The 27,107-nt window shown below is 41.4% G+C and overlaps 1 protein-coding gene across 2 annotated transcripts; it reads right to left on the bottom strand.

The window, feature by feature from the left end:
- Positions 1-2,580: 2,580 nt before the first annotated feature.
- Positions 2,581-26,834, bottom strand: ube3d (ubiquitin protein ligase E3D). 2 transcript variants are annotated; one of them, XM_030750341.1, is made up of 10 exons: positions 26,566-26,834; positions 23,519-23,730; positions 22,923-23,013; positions 20,181-20,403; positions 19,685-19,757; positions 19,523-19,601; positions 18,419-18,527; positions 16,203-16,369; positions 12,957-13,095; positions 2,581-3,029 (listed from the first exon to the last, which is right to left on the bottom strand). In XM_030750341.1, the coding sequence occupies exons 1-10, from the start codon at positions 26,652-26,654 to the stop codon at positions 3,009-3,011; spliced, it is 1,203 nt and encodes a 400-aa protein (XP_030606201.1). In that variant the 5' UTR covers positions 26,655-26,834; the 3' UTR covers positions 2,581-3,008. The 2 variants fall into 2 exon arrangements, with proteins under 2 accessions (XP_030606201.1, XP_030606203.1); XM_030750343.1 differs by having other exon boundaries at positions 22,923-23,010.
- Positions 26,835-27,107: the final 273 nt, after the last annotated feature.

The following is a 27,107-nucleotide window of genomic DNA, read 5'->3' as shown; positions in this document are numbered from 1 at the left end:
GCATTTATGCATGTATGGCTGGATTGCGTGTGTTAATTACCTTGTGGTTGTGTGCTGGGGGTTTTTTGGTCCTTGCTCTTTGTGCTCAGTTTTTAGGGTGCAAACATATTTGTCCTGTTTTTTCACTTTCTTCATTCTTCACGTCCATTCCCATAGTTTCAGCAGCTCCCTCCAGGAATTTGCTGACATTTGTGAGTCCTTATATTGATGCTTTGATTATTAGTCCTGATTGTTATTATCTGACTGATAAAGTAGCCGGAAACGCACAAGGACTAAACACAACGTTGTGGCTGCGTTGACCCGACGAGTCGTCACGTTTCTCTGGAGGTGCAGGCCGGGTTGCCTTGTAGGATGAGAGCGGTTTCCGTAGCTGCCTTGTGTGCGTTTCTCAGGTCTACTTTGATGTTGGTGTTTTTTTTCCTGACTAAGAAGTGTTCCGTACATCATCCACAACATCATCCACAACAAGACACTCGCTGCTATCTGTGCTATCATAGTAAAAAAAAAAAAAAAAACACCACATGGGACTCTGAGGAGCAGCGCGGTGTGCGCACGCACGCACATGCGCACCTATTTGCCCGACGGCGTTCCGAGCTTAAACTCGGAGAGAGGAAAAAAATGATTTCATATCAATCCACACGACTTTTGAAAAAATAACAATATCTATAATTTCAGTTAGTTTTAGTTAGTTTTGTAAACTCACAATTCAGTTTTAGTTAGTTGTCGTTTCTTCCTTTGAATTTTAGTTTTTATTTATTTCAGTTAACGACAATGTTTTTTCAATTTCAGTTTTCGTTAACTATAATAACCCTGGTGCAAACCACTGGTTACACTCAAGAATGAGACAGCCAAATTAGACTTTGCCAGAAAATATCCAAAAATATCTTTGGACAGATGAAACCAGGATGAACGTGTAGCAAAATGATGGGAAGAGAGAAGTATGTTCAAGCAGAGAAACAGCTCATGATCCAAAGCATATCACATCATTATTGTCAAACACGATGGAGGCAATGTTATGACATCAGCCAGTGGAACTGGGCCACTAGTGTTTATTGATGAGGTGACTGCTGGTGGAAGTAGCAGGACGAGTTCTGAATTATACAGGGCTATATTTCCTGCTCGGATTCAGCCAAATCCTGCAAAACTGAACAGACGGTGATTCACAGTGTAAATAGATAATGACCCAAAGAGTCTCTCAGGGCAAAGAAATTGGATATTCTTCAGTGGCCAAGTCAGTTCATCAAGTAGGCCGAGTTTCCACTGAGCTATAGGCTCACAACTGAGTCCTGCTCAGTTCAAGTATTGCTGAATATCAGCTTCTTCTCTGTCAATATTTCAGCTGACCTTTCACCAGCTAAGGTTTTCCCATCCATGCAAGACATATGCTCCTGCCTCGCATTCATCGCTTCTTGCCAAGCAGCAACGTCAGGAGATGAAAAGTAAAATAAAACCAACACGAAAGTGCCAAAAACTGCAGCAGTAGCCATGGCACCTGTGGCATCTCAGTAAGCACGAACGCCAGATACCCTGCTCAGTTTCAAGCGGTAAAGGGGTATATATATATTCCTACCTTGACCATATGAATGATAGAAAGAGTAAGTAAATGTGGTTATCACTTTTTGACAGATTTTTTTATGGCTTCCCTCAGCAGCAAAGATTTCCTCTCATTTAAGGGTATGCCCTGTCTCTCCTCATTTCTTGCAACCTTGTGCCCTTGCTAAAGGAACATGAATGCAACCAGTGGGACGTCCTTCCCACTGTCTCATACTGTTTTGCCTCATTGTGTAAAAGCTGGGTCATGTTAACTATTCCTCTATCTTTCATCCACCTGACCATCAACCACCTCTGGCATTTATGTTTATATACCCATTTAATTCTTATTTTATTAAGTAACTCTCACGCATTGTGACTAACCTTGAGTCAGTTTGTGGCAACATGCAGACCGTGTCACCATCTTAATAAAGCATGCTAGCATGTTCAGGACAGATTAGGCTTATGGGAGTGTTATTAGTTTTGCAGGCATTTGGTCATCTTAAACTAAAGTGGGTGGATGCAACAAAGAACACTTACATGAACAATTCAACATAAATATCTAGTCTACATGTAATCCTTGTGATAGTAAAATATTTTAATCTGAACTATAAACAGCAACACCATCTGTGGGATCACAGATTTATCCGTTGGAAAATCATGACTGTCTGTGTGAATTTCCATTACAATCCATCTGGAAGTTGGGCTATACTCAAATGAAAAGGCTCACTTCAAAGTTTAAAACACCCCTTTTCACAATGATTCCTTCATACCACGCAGTTACTAGTTTCTATCAATCACTGGCACACACAAACAAACCCACAACTAGACAAAACTTGCCTACCCTCCACGAGCTGTAATTACACTCAAGTGGAAGATGTGCTGCTGTACCCTGGGGCTGAAGTGTGTCTTAATAAGCTTTCATCAAGAGTCAACTCAAGAAACAATGTCCCACATATCAACCAGCAGTGCTCTCCAGCAGACAGAAAAAAAAAGAGACTTCTTTAAACACAACTGTTTATTCAGGTTTTTTTTTTTTTTTGTGAGAACAGTAAAAAAAATGTGGAGACACACACACACACACACACACACACACACACACACACCACACACACCACACAGAGGCTTTTGTACCATTGTGATACATTTCGAGATAATTGGAACTACAAATGTAGTCTGGCATCATCCTGTTTCAACATGAATCTGTGTGCAGATGATGACGCATTAAAACCATCTGACAGAAGGAACCAGAACCCACAACTTGACTTGCTTAACAAACTACAGCCTGCACGCCCCACCTCGACCCCGATCCCCTGCTGCCACAGTAAATTCCAGTCTCAGTACATTGGAAATCTGTGCAGGATCTTAACTTGTAGAAACACGTCACATGTACTTTTGGCTGTTCCAGTTCTTCTTGAAAGCTGCAACCAAGACTGATGAGTGAAGTCCTGGGCTGGCCTGGTCTCTGATCTGTGATCTCACAGCCTCATGTACGCCACCTAGAAACAATAAGCACAAGTTTAGTTGAGGCTGAAATCTATATAGAAACTCACAGGGACTGAAAAATAAAAGTAACTTCAGCATTTGGTCAAATTCCACTTCCCATTGGATTTTTTTTTTTTTTTGTTTGTTTCCCAAACCACAGATGTACTCAATCTCTACAGTCACTGATCAGCGCCAGAAACACATTATCTGCAATTACTGTCTTCAAACGCCACAAACCCCACCCCCCCCCCAAAAAAACAAAAAAACACAGGTGGTAGAGATTTAATCAACTTCAAAAACACGCATTTAGATAAACAAAGCCCAGAAAACAAATCAGCTCGCCCCGTCCTCCCTCTCTCCCTCCATCTGCTATTCCTGGGTGTGTGCCTGCTGCAGACAATAGTTGCGCTCCACTGAGGGCTCTATATTGGGATGATAGATGAGGGCATTTGCCTCACTCAAGGCCCTGTCTTCTCCGTCCCCGTGCCAATGTCTGCTCACCGCTCAAGCGCATCAGTGGTAATTCATACAAATGATAAGAAACGGCAACTAGAGGTGAGCTGCTGCTAAGTCCGAGAGAAAAGGAGGCAAAGCAGAGCAGGACTGAGCAGAGACAGACTTGTGACTGGAAGGGCCCCCATTCCTCAGAATGAGAAGCTGATTTAAAACCAAAATGACTTTCAGGAATATCTGAAGGTGAATTTTTCTATCAAAGAGGATCCAGGTGGTCAAAATGCTCTTTGCAGGTTTCTTTCCTTTTTTTTTTTTTTTTTTTTTTTTTCCCCCCCTTTTAAAGTCACTTGTCTATATTATTAGAAACTGCACAAAAAAAAGCTCCTCAGATCAATCAAAGTCTTTTGGGATGGTGACAGCAGGTCTGCCCCCTTAATATGTTAAGGGTTTCTTTGATCTATCAGAATTCAGTGAGATGTATTAAAAATACAAAAAAAAAAAAAAAAAATCATCACACAGCAAATCCTTCGGAGTAGTACAATCTAAGCTGTGGTGAGAGACTACCTTTTCTAGTTGAGTTTTCATTTCTACACGACAGCTCTTTAGTTCAGCAGCTTTACAGTTAATGTCTGGGTATTAAAGGTACCGAGACAATGACAAGAGGCTGGTTTAAGGAAGCCTCTCGAGCAAACACACTCTTTGATGCCTGGTGCCAGAGCTCTGTTATCATAACACTCCAAACTTGGCCAGAAGCACTGAGGAGGTTTCGCTGCATGTGAAAAACTGAAAGGTGTGTGGAAGAGTAGAAGGTGATCAAAGAGACATACTGAGTGTCCAGCAGTTAAACAGACAACTATAAATTATGGAAAAATGAACAAAGCCACTGTCTGTGTAATGACGCACCGTGTGCCTCCACCTCCATGCCACAGCAATGATCGAACGAAGAGCAACCGGACACATGAACTGACCTGTGCTTTTCAGTTTTCTATTATCACTCATAGCTGATGCATTAATGAGCAACACACTCTTAACCTGTCATAAATCATTATGTATGCTAGTTAGCAGAGAACTAAGGAATTAAAAAAACTTCAAAAAAAACAACCTAATTTCAGAAACTGGTTAGAGGTGCTGCAACCCTTTAGGTCATCTGAGGAAGTATAATAAACTACTAGTAACCATTTCCTTAGAGTCTCATCTACCGAGTCTCCAATAGAACTGCAGGTAACCAACATATAATCAACATTTTTAAATAAAAGCTTTATTTCCATCTTCATGTTTGGATGTGAGTGCAACTCTGATGTAAAGACTAAAACAGTATCACACACCTCCTGCATGTCTGATAAATTCCTCTTCTCACACATCAGTCCATGTGCAATGAATCACTACATGTGCATCTCAGAGGAAGTAATTTCTTTCAACAAGTGCAGCCGTGCCCCCGGTGTGACGCCGTGCGGACTGCAGAAAGAATGCACGATTGATAGCTCGCCCCGGCTCTCCGTGGATCGGCATCGGATCGCTTTTTTAGATCGTTTTGTGTCTAAGCTGCATGCTGTCTCAGTGGGAGTGAAGGGGAGATTAATGAAGTTAAGGGGGGGGGGGGGGGGGGGGGGGGGGGGGGGGGGGGGGGTTGTCTGTTTGCGGGCTCATGAGCGACACTCTGAGCTCGATCTACTTACACCCCATTACGCCGGCAGGCCGAGGGACGCAGGGCGGGGAACCGAGCAGTCCAGACATTCCACATGCAGCATAATAACGGCTGAGCTACGGTGCAGACTTTGATCTGCTCACACTGACTGAAATTTAACAAAGAAACTCTGATCACACACCCAATTCAGCACAGTTACCTGCAAACAACGTCAAGTGCTGTGACAGTGGCATTAGGCTGCTGAGGCTGATACTCATATAGGATGATGGTGAAAAATAAATATCCTTAAATGGAAAGTATATAAAGCACTGATGAATATTAGCTGTAGGCCTGAGTGTTCGTGAATCTACCTTTACACTGGAACATTATCTTTTCAGTCTCTGGAGAACGTTTTTCACCGCAGACATTTTGACATCACCACAGTATAAAAACACACCAAAAACAAAAGTGGTAATTAATGACAATAGCAGCTCATTCCATTTGTTGAGCCGTTCCTGGGCACTGTAAAGGCTTTTTCACAGCAGACAGTTTCACTTGTCATACCACGAGAAGTGCTGTCACTAATCACATTAACAATGGCTCAGTTCTATTCAAGTGTCCCAGTCGGCCTTGACAGGGTGACAGTGAGCCAACATGCACAATACCAGAACTTTGAAAGCGAACTCAGTAAATGGAAGCCCTTGTGGGTAAAACTTAGTTATCTGCTGAGAAGTTAAATGTAGGCATGACACATTGCAAGAATAACTAGCAACATTATTGATGTCTCAATTAAGCGTCACGATAAGTCATTTCAGAGATCCAGGACGCCTAGTACCACATTATATTCATTATCAGCCTGTACTTGTACACATCTGACTTGCTCAAAAGGTCTTTCGTTAACCCTCATCATCAGCATGAGTGAAAACACCTGAATGAGTTTTCAGAGCCATTAATATCGAATATATTAATATGACAAAAGGTTTTTCACAGTTCTGTGCAAAACTAATTAGATCCTATGATTCAATAACTTCTAGAACCACCTTTGACAGCAATAACTTGAAGTAATTGTTTCTGTATGACTTTATCAGTCTCTCACATCACTGTGGAGGAATCCTGGCCCACTCTTCTTTACAGTATCACTTCAGTTCATTTATGCACAGCTCTCTTAACATCTTGCCGCAGCATTTCAGTCAGGCTGAGGTCTGGACTTTGACTGGGTCATTGCAGCACCTTGATTCCTTTCCTTTTCAGCCAGTCTGCCAGATTTGTTGCTGTGTTTGACCCAATTTACCAATCTTTGGCTTTTATATGGCCTCACATTTGACTTTAGTATACAGAGGAGCTCGTGGTCGACCATTATTCCCCCAATGAGTGCAGGTTGATATGAAGTGTTTGTGTTGATATGCTGTGTTTTGCCAAATGTGTCACTGTCTCGTCTGTCCAAACAACACTGCTGCAGAGTCTTGGGTTTGTTCAGGTGCAACTTTGTAAATCTAAGCTGTGCTGCCATGTTCTCATTAGAGAAAAGTGACTTTCTCCTTGAAACCCTTCCAAACAAGCCATATTTGTTCAGTCTTTTTATAATTGTGCTGTCATGAACTTTAACATTTATCATGCTAACTGAGGCCTGCAGAGTGGGGTTTGTTTTTTTGCAGTTTTCTCTGATGGTCTGAACTTGGAATTAATTTGCTGGGACATCCACTCCTGGGAAGATTGTGATATTTTGTTAACACACACCTGAATGCACCAGACCAGCAAAGTGCCAAAACTTCTGCTTTTACAGAGAAGCTCACACTTGGTAAATATCAGTTAATCAACTGCATTTGGTCAGCAGCACCTGGCTGCCACTTACCCTTTTAATTTCCTGGAAGCAGTAAGGATGCACTTATTTTCTCACAGAGCTACATAAAGGCCTGTGAAATATAGACTTTCATTTCCAAAAGAAGTGATTTGGATAGTTGACTTGATGGGCTTGGGCATGGCGCATTTCAGAAGTGACCCAGAAGGAGTTTTCCACAAGGCATTGTTTAAATAGTGCCATAACTTTTTTTTCTTTGTTTTGCATCAACCTGCACAGACCAGGCAAGGACAGCAGGAAGTCAGACACAGGGACGGGAGAGAATGTGGTCAATTTTCAAAATAAAAGACAGTACAGACAACAATCTCTGCTTCTGAATGCAGAGATTGAAGCTATAAGATGGACAGAACAAAACTGTATTGAGACACAACATCACAGACACTCTTATTATATGACATTGTGCTATTCTGCCTGTAAAGTAGCCATTTATACACACACACACACACACACACCACACACACACACACACACACACACACACCTCTCAAGATCACAAACACAAAATTCACTTTAAATATAGTCAAACTAGAGCTACTGTCGGCTTCTCCTTGTCACGATGGGTAGCTCTGCATGTTTGATTTGGCAGATTTTACGCCGGATGCCCTTCCTGATGCAACCCCAAAGGGGATTTGTGTCTCCGGCTGTAATCGAACCAGTAACCTTTCACTTGCCACTGCAAATGTCTAAATGACCACACTGTGGTCAACATATAGTCTGACAATTGAAATGAATTTTTCTCAATAAGTCTTTTGCTCACATGTAAGGACCACTGCCAATATAAGCAGCAGATTAATCCTACAGGTCATTAGAAGCTCCCAGGTGGATGCTATGCTACGGCCTTTGATACTCTGTTGTGTTTTCAAACAGGGACTCTCACGTGCTCTTCTCTGACCATCTCCAGTAATTCTAGATAACCATATGATCACATTACCTTCCCGTACTCTGCCGCCCACAGCACAAGAGGCTCCTACTATGAGGAACTGTTTGAGTGTGTCAATTTATCACTCTTTTTACTGCTGTAAAAGCTTTCACCACCAGACAGATACTGTGTCTCATGTCTGGGTCGCTCCCTCCGTAGCCTTCTCCATTTCAGCAGGGCTTAATTTCCCTCCACTCCACCCACCGCTGTCATGTTGTTAGCAGAGAAAACAAAAATACTGCTCATTACTGTACCACAATATGTAAGGGATGTGTGTGTGTGTGTGTGTGTATAAAGAGATATAGGTCTGACCTTTCGTTAAAGTCTCACCCTTAGGGATTGTGGAGGGACAGCAATGCCATAGTGATGAATGTTAAGGTTTAAGGCCCACTATCTTCATAACAAGGGAGGAGGAAAAAGTGGCTTCATCTAAGTTTAACATTATGTTAGTATTCATTTACACTGGTGGACTTCAGTTTTTATGAGTCAACTTCTGATTTCAGTCAAAATAACACAGCAGAATCTTAAGATTTCCCTTCCGGCACATTTTATTAGGGAGCCTGGGACAAATAGCAGCCATCAAAGAGAACAAAAGAGTGGATTTCCTTATGCCTTAAGGGGGTTATGCATAAGAGAGACAAGCTGCACATTGAAAACCAGAGCTCGTGGAATGCCTGTAAAATTTGGCAGCTAGTAGCAATGAAGAGAAATGGATGGGTACCAGGTTAAACTAATCCCAATTTGAGGAAAGCAACTGAAGAACAAAACTACCAGTGGGAGCAAAGGAGACTGGTAACTGGCATAATTGAGTGAGAAATGTACAAGAGGGGTAATTCTGAACTCAGAGAATGTGTTCCAGTAGCAACATGCTTTATATGTGGATGCACAGGGCAAAAGAGTGATGTGATACTTTGCTATGGCATTTCTGTTTCGGAGCTACTAAACCAATTACTGGGAAAAAAAACACAAAAAAAACAAAAAAAAAAAAACAATCTAAACATGCACTCCCAAGTCTATCAGCTTATCTTAAAGTCAGCACTGAAACACAACAATCACATAATCACATAAGCAGAGACTTGGGTGTGTGAAGTTACAAGTTCCTAATTATATTTTAATCGGTGCTGTAACTTTTCATGCTGTACATGATTATTAAACCAACTGCTGAATCTTGGTGTTACTGTTTGTGCCCCCGTGTGAAAACATGATTAGCTAATCTTATCTAATGTTGGTCAGTGACTCGAGACATCTGCTCAGTTTTCCACTAGTTCTCTTCAAATCACAAATCAATTTCTCACTGTTTGCTTTGATGATCATTTCATCAAATCCTTGGCTTATCCTGGTAATGTAATAGATCACATGCATATGAAAATGACTGAATATATGCTCGCCACCCACTTTGCTGGGTCCATCTGTTCACTAACATGACTATCTAATCAGCCAGTCAATGCTGAAGTTCGAACTGAGCATCAGAATGGGGAAGAAAGGTGATTTATGTGACTTTAAATGTGGTATGATCTGTGCCAAATGGGCTGATCTGAGGGTTTCAGAAACTGCTGATCTACTGGGATTTTCCTGCACAACCATCTGTAGGGCTCACAAAGAACAAGCAAGGTACTAGCAAGGTGTACCTAAAAAAGTATTCTACTATTGGGACCCACATTTTCTACAGTTAAAACTTGAGTTAGCTTGGCTGCTGCAACTTTTTTTGTACATCACAACTTAAAAAACCACCAAACAAAAAAAAACTTGTTACAACCAGGTGGCATTGGTTTTTTTTAAAGGCAGAAATAAAACTCTCCTACAAAAACAATAATTGCTACTGTAGTTCATGTATAGAAATATTCAAAGAAGAAGAAGAAACAGCCTTTATTGTCCCACAGAGGGGAAATTTGGGTGTAACAGCAGCCGCAGTTATTATAAATATAAATAAAGATATAATAATTCACACTATTAAGAAAAGAATATATATAAAATCAACAAACAATATTAACCTTAATACTACTAATAATAACACTATATACAATGTGCATGATGTGCCGGACTATTTACAGTATATTATATATTATCCTACATTGTGTAGGTTGTTGTGGTTTTTGTTGGGAGCAGTGATGGTTATAAAGTCTTACAGCTGCTGGGAGGAAGGATCTGCGGTAACGCTCCTTTGTGCATTTAGGATGCAGCAGTCTGTCACTGAAGGAGCTCTCCAGCTCAGCAACAGTTTCATGCATGGGATGGGAGACCTTGTCCATCAGTGATGTTATTTTGGTCAGAGTCCTTCTGTCTCCCACCACCTGCACTGAGTCGAGAGGACATCCTAGGACAGAGCTGGCTTTCCTGATGAGCTTGTCTATCCTCTTCCTCTCAGCTGTAGACAAGCTGCTGCTCCAACATACTGCTGCATAGAAGATGGCTGATGCCACCACAGAGTCATAGAAGGTCTTCAGGAGTGTCCCCTGCACTCCAAAAGACCTCAGCCTTCTCAGCAGGTAGAGTCTGCTCTGACCCTTCCTGTAGAGCGCATCAGTGTTATGAGTCCAGTCCAGTTTATTGTTTAGGTGAACACCCAGGTACTTATAAGAGTCCACTATCTCAATGTCCACTCCCTGGATGTTCACCGGTGTCCGTGTGGTGGGTCTGCGCCTGCGGAAATCCACCACCAGCTCCTTGGTTTTAGCGGCGTTGATCAGGAGGTGGTTCCGCTGGCACCAGTCCACAAAGTCCTGAGTCCACTGTCTGTACTCTGAGTCATCCTCACCTGTGATGAGGCCAACTATGGCAGAGTCGTCAGAGAACTTCTGCAGATGGCAGCGTGGGGAGTTGAAAGCTCTCTATATATGTAGTTTTGTCACTAGTTTTGCATTTGGCTAGGGTCAGTGTCACTACTGGTAGCACGAGGTGATACCTGGACCCTAAAGAGGTTGAACAGGTACTGCAACTCCTCCAGAATTGCACATCAATATGTGCCATTTCCAGAAGGTTTGCTGTGTCTCCCAGCACAGTCTCAAGAGCATGGAGAAGATTCCAGGAGAGAGGCAGTTACTCTAAGACACAGAAGGTCCTTAACCCATCAGCAGGACTGGTATCTGCTCCCCTGTATAAGGAGGAACAGGATGAGCACTGCCAGAGTTACAAAATGACCTCCAGCAGGTCGCTGGTATGACTATCTCTGACCAAAACATCAGAAACAGACTTCATGATGGCGGCCTGAGGGCCCGATGTCCTCTAGTGGGCCCCGTGCTCACTGCTCTGCACTGTGGAGCCTGACTGGCATTTGCCATAGAATACCAGAATTGGCAGGTTCACCACTGGTGCCCTGTGCTTTTCACGGATAAGAGCAGGTTCACCCTGAGCACATGTGACAGATGTGAAAGGGTCTGGAGAAGCCGTGGAGAACTGCCTATAACATCGTTCAACATGACCAGTTTGGTGGTGGGTCAGTGATGGTCTGGAGAGGCAGATCCATTGAGGGACACACAGACCTCTACAGGTTAGGCAACAGCACCCTGTTCCATTAGGTATCGGGATGAAATCCTTGGACCCATTGTCAGACCCTACGCTGGTGCAGTGGGTCCTGGGTTCCTCCTGGTGCACAACAATGCCCGGCCTTCATGTGGAGAGAGTATGCAGGCAGTTCCTGAAGGATGAAGGAACTGATACCACTGACTGGCCCCCACACTCACCTGATCTAAATCCAATAGAACACCTCTGGGACATTATGTTTCAGTCCATCTGACAACACCAGGTTGCACCTCAGACTTTCCAGTAGCTCAGTGATGCCCTGGTCCAGATCTTGGAAGAAATCCCTCAGTACACCATCCATTGTCTCATGGAGCATGCCCTGACATTGTCAGGTATGCATACAAGCACATGGGAGCCACACAAACTACTGAGTACCAGTTTTAGTTGCTACAATGAAATTTCAGCAAACTAGAATAGCCTGCCCTATCATGTTTTTCACTTTGATTATCAGTGTCTTTCAATTCAGCCCTCTGTAGGTTGATAATTATGACTTCCATCAAACAATGTGGCATCCTTTCCTTCCTAACACATTACCCAGTCCTTATCAATATAAATATCCAGCATGCCCCCCCCCCCCCGATCTGATGTGTTTTCAAAATGTTCTTTTAATTCTTCGAGCAGTGTATACCAGTAGAATTCAGCTGAGAACATCAATTTCACAAACTCTAGATAGTTAATGATATGCTTAACGTGCTAACAATTGCAGTTATAATGCAACAGATAAACACACTAATCATTTTTCTAGAGTTCTGCTGTTATGTTGTAAAGGCCAAAAACCCCCCAAAACTGTCCCTAAAAAGACTTTCATGCTTTTGTTTCCTCATTTAATTTTAGCATGAGACTTATATGACCATAGAGGTCTGTTGCCATTCAGCAATGACAGTTAAAAAACAAAGTAAAATAAATCTTTTGTACCTTTTTTTTTTTATTTCAGTGAAGTATGCACTCTTCAATGTAGATTTAGAGGCGCAAATCCAGCCTTTGTAGTTTTTTAGCAGATGGCAAACTTGTTTAAGAGGTAGGAGTCACTTTCCAAACTTTCTGAGCAGGAAGTGGAGGATAATAGTGCTAATTACCCCCATCACTGTTTAAAGCCTCTCAGACAATAGACTTGTCAGCAAAAGTTAACGCCTCCCATTTTCTAGTCAAAGGGTTTTCCTTGGCAGCTCGAGCTAAATATACACATTCTGCACAATTACAGGTGTATAGGAGCTGGAATAAGGCTGACAAAAGAAAAGACTTACATTTGACCCACATAATCGCTAAAGCGAAGCTGTTAACTGAAAGCTCTGAATCATGAAATTAATTAAGGTGGGATAAAAACATTGTCAAGCACTACTGAATAATGGAAAAACAAGGCGCTGTAAGGAAAAAGTGAGAGAAGTAAGCAAGTGCTGTCAGCTAAAACAAAGCCTGCGCTGCTGCTAATATAGCTTTTTACTAAAGATGAAGATGAATCACAAGAATTTCACTCGCTCTTTGCTTATATAAGAAAGCACTAATGTGAGCTTTATAGAAAGATAACCAATCTATGAACATGGCTTTACAATACATGGTAAACGTCTCACCTCGTAGGACCTCATGCAATGCATGGACGCAGGGAGCGTTGAGTTGCTGTCATCCATCACTTGCAGCAGCTCCTCACACACCTTCAGCGGCAGCTCCACAGGATGTCCTGTGGCATTGACCTCCCAACTAGTTACAATGCTGAAAACACACACACACACACACACACACACACACACACACACACACACACACACACAAAGTAGCAATGATTTATTGTGACTGCCTTAGCATTATCCAAACAAAATAATGCCCAGAATAGCTACTGCAAATCTCAGGTTGAAGCGGTCGCCCTGCCGTTTTAATTGACTGGTTTTAAGCTGTAAACTGGAATAGATAACTAGGGATACATAAACAAGGATTTATAGCCTCCGTGCACGTGTTGCAATACATGTCTGCGTGTCTGATGATCTATGTGTTAAGACAAGGACAAAAGAAGAGGGGGCTGAATAGAGAAGAGGAAGAGTGATTGAGAGAGCAAAGACTGATGGTCTGTCAGCGGGAGGTGCTGATCCAGTTTGTTTGGGTGACATTTAGCCGTCTGTGCAGTTTCTGAAAGGGTAAAGTCTTCTCAGAGTTTTGGCAATTGTACTTAAGACATAACACAGGAAAAAAAAAATAAAAATAAAAAAAAAATAACACTCCTGTTCCAGCTGTTTAGAATATTTGGAAAAATGCAGTTGTGGCTACACTGAACCCAAACCAGCCAACATCAAAACTCTTTATAGGATTTAATTAGACATTATGAACAAGTTGTGCATGTGTCTTCCATTAGACTCAGTTTCCACATCTATGAGACCTCCTGTTTCTCCACTGTACTGGGACAGTGATGGTGCCTGCGACTTTCCCTCAATTTATAATCAAGTAACTGCCATTAGTGACAAGCATAATCCACTTAGGCACTGGCTCACTGATTCTCCAGCCAATTATTGGCAGTTTTAACAACGCATACTGCAACCTCTGGCTGCAGTCGACTGTAACCAACTGTATCCTGAATAAGAGGGTTTGTCATCCTGGGATTTCAGCTCCCCAGGCATAACATTTAATTTAAAAATGTCAGAGATGAGTGATGAAGGATGAATGGTAAATTATGTGGGGGGAAATGGAAGTGTGAGTCACACACCGGCATTTAGCTTTGCTACACTTCAGGAAAAAAAAAAAAAAGTCAGAAATTAGTAAAATTCTAAAACGCAGCACACAGCCTAGACACTAATGTGAAGCTTATTCTCTGCTGAGGTTGCCCAGTCAGTAACTGCAGTCATTTAGATACAGTGTCACCAAGATATATAATAGTTTCCCAACCAGAGAGCAATGGCATGCTTAATTTAAAAGGAAAATGTCTTATGTAGCACATTTCTTGGCAACAGTTTGCTATAACAAAAAAGATCCTCATCAAAAAGTGTCTATCGATGATAAATATTCATTAGAGATGACTAATAAATATTAGACTCATCACCTGCTGAAGCCAAGTAACAATCAACATTAAAATAAAAATGAGTATGTGTGTGCCCCAATGGAACGACTGGGGAAGCTTTGTAATTTTTGCTAACTTTTTTCTTAGGTTATTAATATGATGTACAAGAGCTTAATTAGAAGAATGAGTTTCCTGAAACTGAGGGATCAGTCGTGACTGCTGCAGTTACAGGAACAACAAAAACACAAAGAAACTCTATTCCCAATTGCACGCTGTTATTAAGAACAGACTGAGTCACTGGTGCAACCAAATTATTTTTCATATTCATTTTATAGAGCTCAGTAAATGGAAAATGTCTGCCCACAGGCATGAAAAAAAAAAAGGTTGTTGAACCTCTGACATAAAAAAAACAACTCCAAAACGGCAGTTCCTCAAATGGCCATTTGGGGCATCTGCCCCAAAGTGAGTCAAAGTGGTGCATCTGGTCCAGGAACCAGGATGAAGCCACTCTAGTCTCTCTCTCATGCTGGCTTCCTGTTAGCATTTACATACTCCATGTTGGATAAGTTCCTTATATCTGATATCTATGGAAGCAATTTTCCACCACTGAAGAAAAAAAAAAAAAAATTTTTTTTTGCTATCTAAATTTTGAGTTAGGCATCTCAAAATTTTGAGAAAATAAATTCAGGTTAGCTTTGCCAATTATGAAGCTCCGTGAAGGAGGTCATTTCCTTGTTACCCGACTCAAAATTTTTGTAGTTGTGGATAAATTGGTATCATGAAAACCACCAAAACCATCATCTCTCCCTAAAACAAAACAAGCAGTATGCTGTCTAAACATAACCACACTGGTCTCCTTGTAAAACGTTAGCTGTGTTTGTGCCTCCTCAGCCTCCTAACACCTGCTTTTTTTATAAAGTGAAACACTAATATTTCTATTCAAGACTGCTTGAGATAGTATTATTGTTTGTAGGAGTTATTGGGTAAACGAGAGATGATAGTGTACAGCACAATAAAGAAAGGATCACTTTATAAAAAAAAAAAAAAAAAAAAAAATGTCCAGATCTCTCCCTGTCCCTGAAGTCACATTCATAGCTTGTTTAAGAGGACATTTCTCACTGTACCTGCCCAGACTTCTCATGCATCACCCAACTTAAATAGTAGATTATGGCATTCATCTTAACTCTTACTGCTTTGGCTGAGAAGATCAGCATTCTCTCTCCTTTTGGGTGAGTTTTGTCTCTTAATTACTGTTTCTCCATCAGTCAGCTGGTGGGCTTGTCAAAATGGTTGAAACAACAAAACCTTTCTGTTCTGCTTTCACTCTTCCCGGCAGCAGGAATGAAGGATGGGAGGAGGAGGAGGAAGGTGGGGGGAAAAAAAAAATGCTGAGCTCTGATTCTGTTGAAAATAATGAGGGTGGAAGGCTCTTCCAGTGGGGTGCTGCTGTACTGAGCTTGGAGAACCACGTGCAGCACATCCACCTACACCTCTCTAATGCATCACAGCAAGGCACACAGAGCCTCACTACAGTCAAAACAACATCCCCTTATGTGTGCAACAAACATGCTGCTGACAACTTTGAGGCGGCTTTTGATGGCAAGCTCATTCGCGAGATAATAGACAATTATATCTGAGCAGAGACCCTTAGAGCAACGTGTTCTATTAAGACCCAAAGTCTGCTCACCAACAAAGTAGGCTTTCATCCCTCGCGCTGAGCCGAGAGAGGTGATGATTGAGAGGGTGCGCAGGAGAGATGAAAGGATGAGATTAAGAGGAGAAAAAACAAAGATTGAAGGGGAGGGGGAAGGATATGTTAAGCGTCCTTGCTTACTCTCTCTGCTGGGTGCCCGTGTCGGAGCAGGCTATGTAGAGGACTTTCAGGGCCCTGGCAGCTCTGGGTGATGGACTGTGAAGAGCAGGGGAGCTGCTGGACCCCTCGGCCCCGACACGCGTCTCCGGGACTGATGCTGTGATGGAGTCGCTGTTCAACAACCAGAGCTGCAGGAGGAGCAGACAGGTCACTAAACACTTGAGACACATGTGGGCAAGGAGTCACACATGCCATCAAAAAGCAGAGATGGTATACATTTATTAATCTGATTTTAAGAAAAAAAAAGATACAAGATCTATTCAGGCATAGCCAATTTAGCATAAAATTAAAAAAAAAAACAAAACAAAAAAAAAATCTTTTCTTTTTTAAATTCAATATATTTCAAAGGTTTCTACTTCAATACTATTACTCATACTGAGGCATAATAAGGGCAGAAAAGAGGGGGAAACATTGTTGAGTTTGTAATCATTAATTTTTCTCTCTTATGGAATTTTCAGCCCAATTTCACAAGATTAATTATACTGTTTCTGCCATCCTGAGTTTCAGCGATCCATTTTATTATGCTATTGTCTAAAGTTTGCCAAGAACACAACCAGAAAACTGGATATTTTTATTGTGAAAAACGGTCCATCTCAAACATCAGGTAAAACTGAGAAAATACCCTTTAACAAGTCATCTAGATCTAGAACCGGGTCCACCAAAGAAGACTGATGACACAGAATTACCATAGGAACAATGACAAGAAATTTAGTGGCATACTGGAATTTGGAGTAATATCACCAAGACTGAACAGGCCCTGTTCAGTCTGTACACCAAGAGTATATTTTGGAGAAGAGGAAAAAGTGTCCTTGTGCAAGACACTAAACCCCAGAAAATGGCAAACTAGTACCTTGTTTGACATTTGTGTGGATGGTAAATGGACTGGTACTTACACCATACTGCAAAGGTATTCACTCAGCCATCCAAATCATTGAATTCAGGTGTTCCAATCACTTCCACGGCCACAGGTGTATCAACCAAGCACCTCGGCATGCAGACTGCTTCTACAAACATTTGTGAAAGAATGCGTCGCTCTCAGGAGCTCAGTGAATTCCAGCATGGTACCGTGATAGGATGCCACCTGTGCAACAATTCCACTTGTGAAATTTCCTCACTACTAAATATTCCACAGTAGCTGTTAGTGGTATTATAACAAAGTGGAAATTATTGGGAATGAGAGCAACTCAGCTATAAAGTGGTAGTTCATGTAAAATCACAGAGTGGGTCAGTGGATGCTGAGGTGCATAGTGCACAGAGGTCACCACATTTCTGCAGAGTCAATCAGACGTCCAAACTTCATGTGGCCTTCATGTGGAACTCATTTGGACAATTTCATGCTCTCAAATTTGTGGGAACAGTTTGGGGCCCCTTCCTGTTCCAACATGACTGCACACCAGTGCACAAAGCAAGGACCATAAAGACATGGCCTGCACAGAGTCCTGACCTCAACCTGACAGAACACCTTTGGGATGAATTAGAGCAAAGACTGTGAGTCAGGCCTTCTCATCCAACATCAGTGTCTGACCTCACAAATGGCCAAATATTCCCATCAACCCTCCTAAACCTTGTGGAAAGCATTCCCAGAAGAGTTAAAGCTATAACAGCTTCAACTCTTCTGGGAATGGGCCAACATCATATTCAGAAAGTTCATGCATGTGAGAGAAGGGAGATGAGTGGATACTTTTGGCAATATAGTCTATATTGTGCCTTTCTACTTGATTTGCTCCAACTCAAAGTGCTTTCTACTACAACTCTCATTCATCCAATAACACGCACACATTTTATTTATACCTAAGCACTTTTATCTAATATTCACACACTCTAATGGATGCATTGGGGGAAACTTGGGGTTCAGCATCTTGCCCAAGGACACTTCAACACATGGACTGTAAGAGCCGGAGACAAATCCACTAACTTTCCAATTGGTGGACAACCCACTCTACCACCTGAGCCACAGCTGCCCCCTAATAAATGCTACAATTTAAAAACACCAAATACTGGCTACCTGTAACAATCCACTTATAGCTGATTTGAAAGAAGCCTACTCTATAATCACAGTCAATGAGGCTTTTGTACCCCTTCAAGTACTCCAATCTTTTTCCATTTCTTAAATAACAGAGTACTCTTTTTGTATTTAGAATTCATTTATTTTTCTGACTATGCTGGGTGGTTCTTACCAACAGGAAGGCTTTTCCATCAGGAGTCTGGACCGAGAAGTGGAAGGTATTCAGTGAGTTAGCCAGCTCCAGCAACCTGGCTGCCACCGTCCTCTCCACAAACAGAGATCTGTCCAAAAGACACAATGTTCATTTACATATTCTGTCTTGAAAGGGCATTCGAATTCTAGCCATTTCATATAATCATGGTCAGGCACTCACAGTAAAACAGATTGGAGCCAGCTGTATCTTTGGAGAATGTAAAACTGCCAAAAGTCTCAAAGTTAAAAAAAAGAAAAGAAAACGTGTCCGGTACAAGTTGGTTTTTATAATAATAATCAAATAATCACGAGAAAGTACACGAGAAACAGACGCTTGTGCGTAGATTTTTAAATTATTCAAAATCGTGCAGTGGCAGATGTGGTTATTAAAATGTTTAATTCAGACCTACACTGTAATTATTTCTGAAGAAGCCCAAACACAGTGCTGAAATGCCTCATTCCCCCGCAAGACCCAGCAAAATCCAATCAGCGCTGTGTCAGATATTTGAGACAAACATACAAATGGACCTGAACTGATTTATAGTCATCATACTGATTTTATTGTGAAGGACTAAAAATATCCAACAGCAGTCACAATGATGAAACTGGAGAGAAACTAGAGAGCGACAAGGGATTGTGTGACTTCTTTCTCCTACCCCCCCACCCCCACCCCCTTAACAAAAAAGAAAAACATTTATTTATTCTTTCCTATAAAACAAAAGCAACAGATGCCTCCTTGCCATATTCATATTCAGTGGAATATGAGCTTATATTTGTGCCAAAATTATACATCTACACTGTACTGTAGACAATGACTGAAACGTCTCCCGTGCTTTGATCACTAGTTCAGTTTTATACAGTATGGGACAATAACAAGGACAGTGCCTGCAGGATGGCAATCATAATAACAGAGACAAACAAAACTCATGACGACAACCCTGAAATGAGAGGAAGCTCGGGAGTAAAGTTGCGCCGGCACCAACAAATGTTTTGTCACATGTTCCGTTGAAACACACCGTGTGCATGTGAACAGAATTTTGGCACCAACGGGACCTCGTATGGAAAGCTTGGATTAAAAACCTGCCTGTTAAGTGAAGCTTCTGGCTTTCTGTCTCCCACAGCAGGCTCCACCACCACCTGTGTGATGTACAGTTTCAGCGTCTCTGGAAGATACCACAGGGAGAGGGCTCTCATGTGCTTCTTGAAATGCTGTTTATTTATAGAAATCTGTTAGAATCGTCCCTACCTGGTGCGACGGCCTCGCCGAGCACTGACGAACAGCTCGCGCAGGAGACGAGGGTCAGTCGGCGGCAAGGTTTCTGTGCACACGACAGATAACAACATCCAGAAACTGATCACCACAACCCGCCGCCACCTTTAACTCGGCCGTTTTAAAATCAATAGCTGCTATGGCTAGTTTGGAAAATGGAAAGGGAGGTGAGACAAAGAGCAGCAGGCAGATTGTTTTTCCTGCACTCTCTCCCAGCTTTAGTCACGCAGAGAGCTGTGCCTGTGTTGAGCCTGTTGTGTGGAGAATGACTAATGGAAGAAGAGGGGGGATCAATCCTCATCTACACAGTCTGACTTCATTTTGTCTAAGAAGAGAGTGTGTGTGGATGACTATACAATGAATCCAAAAAAAAAAAAGAAAAAAAAAAAGGCACTTCTATTGAAATCTTTTAATTTTGTACTAATGGCATAAAAAGTGCTTCCACTGAAGGAGCAAACCTTGTTTCCCTCACCTTTGAATCTTGGCTGTCCTCTGTGCCCACAGGACTCGCTTCCTCTGTCAGAGTCTGCTCGCAGCTGCCATCTCGGGCTAACAGGACGAAGGAGTCGCCCAGTAAACAATCTTCGGCCCGGGGCAACAGCTTCTTGTTAGCGAACGGATCTGGGTGGCAACACCAGTCGTCCACGATGGCGTTCCAGTTACCATTAGGGAGAGGAAGAACTCGCTTAAACACTCTGAAGAAGAGCGAAAACAAAGGGGGAAAAAAGGCAATTAGTGTTACTGTCCAGTGATGTTCAGAAACTATGCTAATTGGTTCTTGTTGCAGTGAGAGGTGTTATTTCTCAATAAGCACAGAGTTCCCCAAGAGCCAGAAAAATATTGAAATACAAAAGAGTATAATTAGACTAAAAAATATAATAGAGACTTGGGGGGGTGGGGTTGGTCATCCCAGCTACATTTCATTTTTCCAGGAGTTTCTTAAAATGTAGTCTGGCAAATAACTGGCAGGCAAAGTGAATAACACCGATGATCGTGTTACAATACAGTGTTCTGCTGGGGAACCTTTGGCACTGCCAGGTACCACCCACCTCTTGCAAAACAGCACAACCATCCCACCCGCCCATAGCAAAGGGCACTTACTGATGGTAGCAGCATCTTCCAGCAGCAGCTCAAGGAATATGAGAAAGACTTCAAGGCATTGACCCAGTTTCCAAACTCACTAGGACAAGCTCGAGCCACGGAGATACTAACCCGCAACCCACAAGATGAAATGTTTGGCCTTTAGCCTCATGAGGTGCAACTACACCACCAACTCACATCACTCACTGGTTTTGGACTCTGCATTTTGAAGCTATGAGGTTAGCGTTTTGACTGCTGGCATGTTGGTTTTTAGTTTCCATATTTACCATTATTTGGAAAGGGTGGCATAGCTAAACGGTGTGGGTCCAATACACAGCCACAGATATCTGCTAATTAGTAACAGAGTAAAAGAATTTAACTGTCAAGAAGAAGAAGAAGAAGAAGAAGAAACAGCCTTTATTGTCCCACAGAGGGGAAATTTGGGTGTAACAGCAGCCGCAGTTATTATAAATATAAATAAAAATATAATAATTTACACTATTAAGAAAAGAATATATATATATATATATATATAAAATCAACAAACAAGATTAACCTTAATACTACTAATAATAACACTATATACAATGTACATGATGTGCCTGTGTGTTGAACCTTAACAGGCCGGACTATTTACAGTATATTATATATATTATAAAACTGAAGCACAAACTTCTTGGATGGTCTGTACTACACAGCAAGTCATAATATTAGTCAGATAATAAACTGGCCCAAACATAAGCAGGACAAAAAGGTGCAGTCTGGTGACTCGAAGGTGTAGTTTCGCAGAGAGCAATCGGTTCCACCTGTCACACGCCCCCAACTCCAGTATCCAGATGGATGAATTATAAAATCTCTCCCCGCCTTCCTGGCTTCATTTTTGCAGCTTCAGAGTTTTTCATCTGGGGTTAATAATTTACAATAATTACCATTTAAACGATGAATCAACATTTACAGTAATTTGAAAACATGTTTCAGTTCACTGCATGAGTGAAATTCCAATATTAACCCTGCCTTCAACTCTGGATTTTTAGTTCCTAAAGGCTCCAGTCTGTCCACTAACTTGTCCACTCCTGTTTGGTGCTGGACTGGTAGGATACAGAGCTTTTTTCTTTCCTTTTATTTGATGAAAACAACTGGCAACTGCACAAGAACTAAAGCCAGCAGAAAATCTACGGTGCCCAAAACCTAAATCTAAAAGATACTAAAATGTTCTGAAGGAAAACACAGAGGAGCAGAAATTATATATATATATATATATATATATATATATATATATATATATATATATATATATATATATATATATATATATATATATATATATATATATATATATATATATATAATTTCTGCTCCTCTGTGATTGATATATATATATATTTTTTTTTTTGTAGGATCACTGCGTCTTGCAACCATTTTCTATTACATGGAGTCATTAGGTGGGCTTAATATAAAAATAAACTCTGTAGCTTTAACAGAATTATTGCTTTCATTTAATTCCAGCCCTGTTTAAAGTGATACAAAAATCTTCAGGAGGCCACTCCAACCATTATTACCTGAGAGCAGCCTTATTAAATGGAACATTCTGTTACAAAACACAATTGAGGCATAACGTGGAAATTATAACTTTTCATCCTGCTCTGAGTACTTCCCCTGATGTTTCCACTTTTGCCTAGACCTTGCTAAAGCCATAAAAAAAAAAAAAAAAAAAAAGTATATATATCTCTGGCAACTTTTAGTGAGTTACAACTGAGAAACATAGCCTGAGGGCAAGGGTCTCCATAATGCAGCTATTGCAATTTTCAGCATGTCACATTGCTGACCAGAGAAAGCTGCGAGGCAGTAAGAACAATACCACTGTCCAGTCGAACCACCTCAAGGTAAGAAACACAATTGTGTTTTAATGGCTAGCGCAGACCTTTACGTCACACAGACTCTATAACTCTAACCCAGTCAAGCTGTCAGCCGTGCTCTCCGCCGAGGCTCCCATCCATCAATTTCTCTCTCTCCGAATATCACTTCTACAGCTGGGTCACGCCATCAATAAAGAATCGCTCGTCTTCCTACGCAGGATGGAGTAAATAAAAACCCATTTCCACCGATGCCCTTCCTTGTCCCGTCTGCTCCTCACCTGTCCTCGAGCAGCCTCGTCGTGCAGCCCTGGCAGTAGAAACAATAAGCCTCTTTTGCCCGAAGTGTCTTGATCATGCTGGCAGAAGCTTCTGTGGAGGGGCAAAAGGCATAAAAAAAAAAAAAAACAAATGAGGTGGATTTGGTGAGGTGGTGGTAACCTCCTACTACTGAGCACAAAATCGATAAAATACCTCGGTGGTGATGGTGGCTGGATAGAGAGGGAGCGATCAATCTGACTTTGATTGGACTGTCACTGACTGGCCTTAGCTGTAAATTTCTGTTTCAATGGCTAAAACAAACAAAATGCCAAACAATGGAGTTTGGGGATGTTATGCAATGACTCTGGGGTTTGCTTTAGATGAGCCCGTTCAAAGCACTTAAAGGGAGCTTTCCCATGGCTGATGATTAGTTGCCTGTGGGCTGTCGAGGATCCTGAGAGGAAAATTTACACCTTCACTCTCTCAGTTGACCAAGTGACTCAGCCCAATTAAATCAGAATAGACACCAAGGCTCTAAATAGCTACCAAAAGACTTTGTACTCGTCTTGGCACAGAGGAGCACAGCTACTCAGAGGGAGGTCGTCCTGAGCATTACCTTCATCTGTGCTTCGCTCAACGCTGATACGCAGTCTGAAATGAAGCTCCTCGCCGCAGCATTCTCCCGCAGGTGTCGGAATGCAGGATCCCTGCTCGTAGGTGACTCCTGCCGGCAAAGTCAGGCACAGCTCCCCTCTGGGAGTCCGGACGTGGAGGGAGGAATCTCCACTTGTCACGGCCACATCTGCAGGAGTCTTGGCCACATCTTTCCTGGAGAACAGATGGTTTATATGTTTCAACATGCACATAATGTTGGGCCCTCTGTTTAGGTTAGCAGTGATGGGGCACCACCATTATCCCTCTACATCCATAGCCCATATTGACATAATTAGTTGGCAACTTTGAAAAATGCATTTTTCCCAAGTAAAAATGCCACATATTTGGCTTTTTTTTTTTTTGATGCATCATAAACGTCAGTCAACTCAGTACTTGGGGGTTTGGGGGCTGTTGAAAATATAACTGGCTTTCCTTCCATTAAATCAAGAAAATAGGTGGTAGATTAAACGATTAAAAACAAAAACATGGTTGCAAGCCCAAACATCCTGTTGAGTCAAACTTGTGTCTATGAGTTTTATAACAAAGGGAAGCAGCTAATAATAATAATGCTAAATGACAATCTGCCAATTCATGTCCAAATTCAGCTTTCAAGTGTCAGATAATAACAAAAATATCCACCGCAATTACTCAGAGCCCAAGGTGATTTTGTTTGACTTCTTGACTTCTAACTCACCATAATCTTAGACATTATTATTGTTATGGTATATAAGGCAAAGACAACAAGCAAATTCTTCCATTGGAACAGCTTTCAGTATAAAAAAACCTCCACATTTTAACTCAGGAAAGGAGTGGATTTATTTGTGGATTACCAGTTAAAATTATCAATAATACCAATTTCACCACTAGGTATAACATTTCACGTTAATATAATACATACCTTTTCCTGGTATTTCTGGCCACAGGATTAAAAATAAATATATACATGAGTAAATGAAACCTCATTTGCTAGTTTAAAATCTTTTCATTACAATTCTGGTGATTTGGGCTGGGACCTGGTTTTTTTTTTGTATGAAAGAAAAACTCCAAAGGCTGGTTCTTATTGTACTCTCTGTTCTTGTCACATAATGTACAATAAATAAACCATCCAGTCAGTTCCCCACAAACTTCACGCAATCCTGCATAAATGCATTTTGCAAGTCTGAAATTAGCCTCATGCATCACAGTGATTAATGAGCGAACCTTTCTTTCACAACAAAAGCTGCTTTTTTTGTGTCAGGTACTTTAAGTGAAGAGAAAAACATATTAAGTAGAACAATTAGGAACTATTACTATTAACACTAGTGCAATAATAAACACTAAATTTTTAAAAAAATGAAAAACAGAGTGTAGGATGAACATTTCCTTGGTTATATGGATATAAATCCAAGCATTTTATTCACTTTTTTCTTTAGAACCACACATTGGAGAGTGGGAGGCTCTGCTGTTACTGATCATAGGGCTGTACAGTGCTACATAATGTAGTTATATGTAGAAGCAGGTTATAGAGCTGCCTGTCCACTGTTTTTCAGCACTCTATAAAAGAGAGCAAAGGACCAGAGCTTATATTGCTGCATTTCAAACCTCACCAACCCCATCTAGTGGTTTTGTTGGTGTAATATATAATTTATCATAAGGAGAGCGCTGAGTAGCAAGTATAGAGCTTAGTAAAAGATAAAAGAAAAAAAATCTGTGCTCTCTCTGCCCTTAAATACCAGAGAGCATTGCACATCATTTAAGACTAGATCCCTGGTCACTGCAATAAAGAAACGGCAGAGCATGCCTGTGCTTATAGCAGAGGTAAACATGGGCATGGAGGTGGTGCTGAGCTTCCCTAAAATCAGACCCGTAGCCCCTAATGTGCCCAACCAAAGCACTTAGATCAGAGCACTGTCAGGAAAAGTTGCCCTTTTCTCAAGTTTTCAGGGTTTGCAAAGTGAAGCAACAGCTTCACAATTCAGTTCATAGACACATGATGTCACACCACTAAAAGTCAATGAGAGGTCAAAGTGTTGAAGCCTGAAGCGCATGCGCATTCCGATGTGATCTTACAATGCCCAACCGCACTGGATGAGAGCATGTATAGTAGTGGAATGTAACACATTTACTTCAGTGCCGTTTTAATGCATTTGTTTGTGCTTTAAGTATTTCTATTTTACGCTGCCTTCTATTAATACTCCACAATATCGTGGCTGAAAGTATACTTTGTACCTTGTATCACTGATCTGAAAGCTTTAGTTACTGATTATTTTTCAGATTTTATAATATGAATCCATTATCGTATACAGGGCAGCACAGTGATACTCACAACGCCACAGGTTACTGGTTTCAACCTCCTGGTCAGCTGGAGCCTCTGTGTGGAGTTTGCATGCTGTCTCGGTCCCTAGGTGGGTTCTCACCAGGTAACTCTGGCTTCCTCCAACAGTCCAATGACATGCTATTTAGGCTAAGTGGTGGATTTGAGAGTGTGTGGTTGTCTGTCTCTCTGGCACTGATGGACATGTGACCTGTCCAGGATGTACCCTGCCTCTCACCCTATGGGAGCTGAGACAAGCTCCAGCTCTTTAATCTAAGCATATCAAATAAAATGTCAGCTTTTCGCTTTGAAATTAGATGAATGTACAGCGCCATACAGTAGAACTATTCAAATGCAATTAGAAGAAACTCAAAGCTGCTAAATAGACAAAAGAGTGCGATCTGCTACTTTTCTACGTTTATAAGCTACACTAGAAAAAAATAACCCACCATTTTCTGGACAGGTTTGTTGTAAAATCTTCTTTTTATTTGTATTAATTTCAAATTCAAACAGTAGCGAACGTTAGAGTTTGAAATATCTCACCAAAACAACAAACTACAGTTAAGCTACACTTAATTTTAGCCTGCCTGCTCTCGTTGCCATGATGGTGAAGCACCACCATCATCTAAGTTAGCTGATGCTAGCTAGCCTTGCTCTGGCCAAAGAAACAGACGCTTCTAACTGCTCATTACTCGTGATACCTGATACATATTTACCCCACAATAAGCAGTCCACTCTGAAGCCTTTTCCTCAGCTCCAAGAACACTCCAACTCCACGTGTTTTGGCTGGCATCTCGTTTGCCATTCAGTGGGAAGTGCAGGAAGAATCCAAGAGAGATGACAGATTTATCAGAACTGGAGAGCGGCTGGGTTGCCTTTGTTCAGTAACACAGCATCCAAAGGAGAACAAACACAAAAACACATATGTCTGATATAGCAATCTGAGTCTATGAGGTTTGCGTTTGTCTGCGGCGTGACGATTCCGCGGATGGAAAGTACGAAAGAGTAAGAGTAATATCCGGCATGTATTTCAAAATAAAGGTTACACGTTTTAAAAACACCACCCCTATAATGAACACTTTTTCTTGTACTTTTTGGGTTTTTGGGTCAGTTATCAATTTATTGTGTGATTAGGGCGATCATGTTTAAAGATGATTTTTAATTTTTCTTCTTCTCTTGGCTGCTCCTTTTACAGGTCACTACAGCGGCTCATCATCTGCCTCCATCTCACCTTATCCCTAGCCTCTGTCACACCACC

This window comes from Archocentrus centrarchus, chromosome 16, assembly GCF_007364275.1.
Source record: "Archocentrus centrarchus isolate MPI-CPG fArcCen1 chromosome 16, fArcCen1, whole genome shotgun sequence".
NCBI classification, from domain to species: domain Eukaryota; kingdom Metazoa; phylum Chordata; class Actinopteri; order Cichliformes; family Cichlidae; genus Archocentrus; species Archocentrus centrarchus.
The sequence above is the reverse complement of the archived record's forward strand: the minus strand, read 5'-3'. Positions and strand labels throughout refer to the sequence as shown.

Bases quoted from the DNA above. Each gene is read 5' to 3' on its own strand.
- ube3d (XM_030750341.1), bottom strand. From the start codon at position 26,654: ATGGCAAACGAGATGCCAGCCAAAACACGTGGAGTTGGAGTGTTCTTG. The intron at 23,014-23,518 runs GTAATGCTCAGG...GCCCCTCCACAG, and splicing joins TGAGCGAAGCACAGATGAAG to AAGCTTCTGCCAGCATGATC. The intron at 20,404-22,922 runs GTGAGGAGCAGA...GCTCTTCTTCAG, and splicing joins ACGAGGCTGCTCGAGGACAG to AGTGTTTAAGCGAGTTCTTC.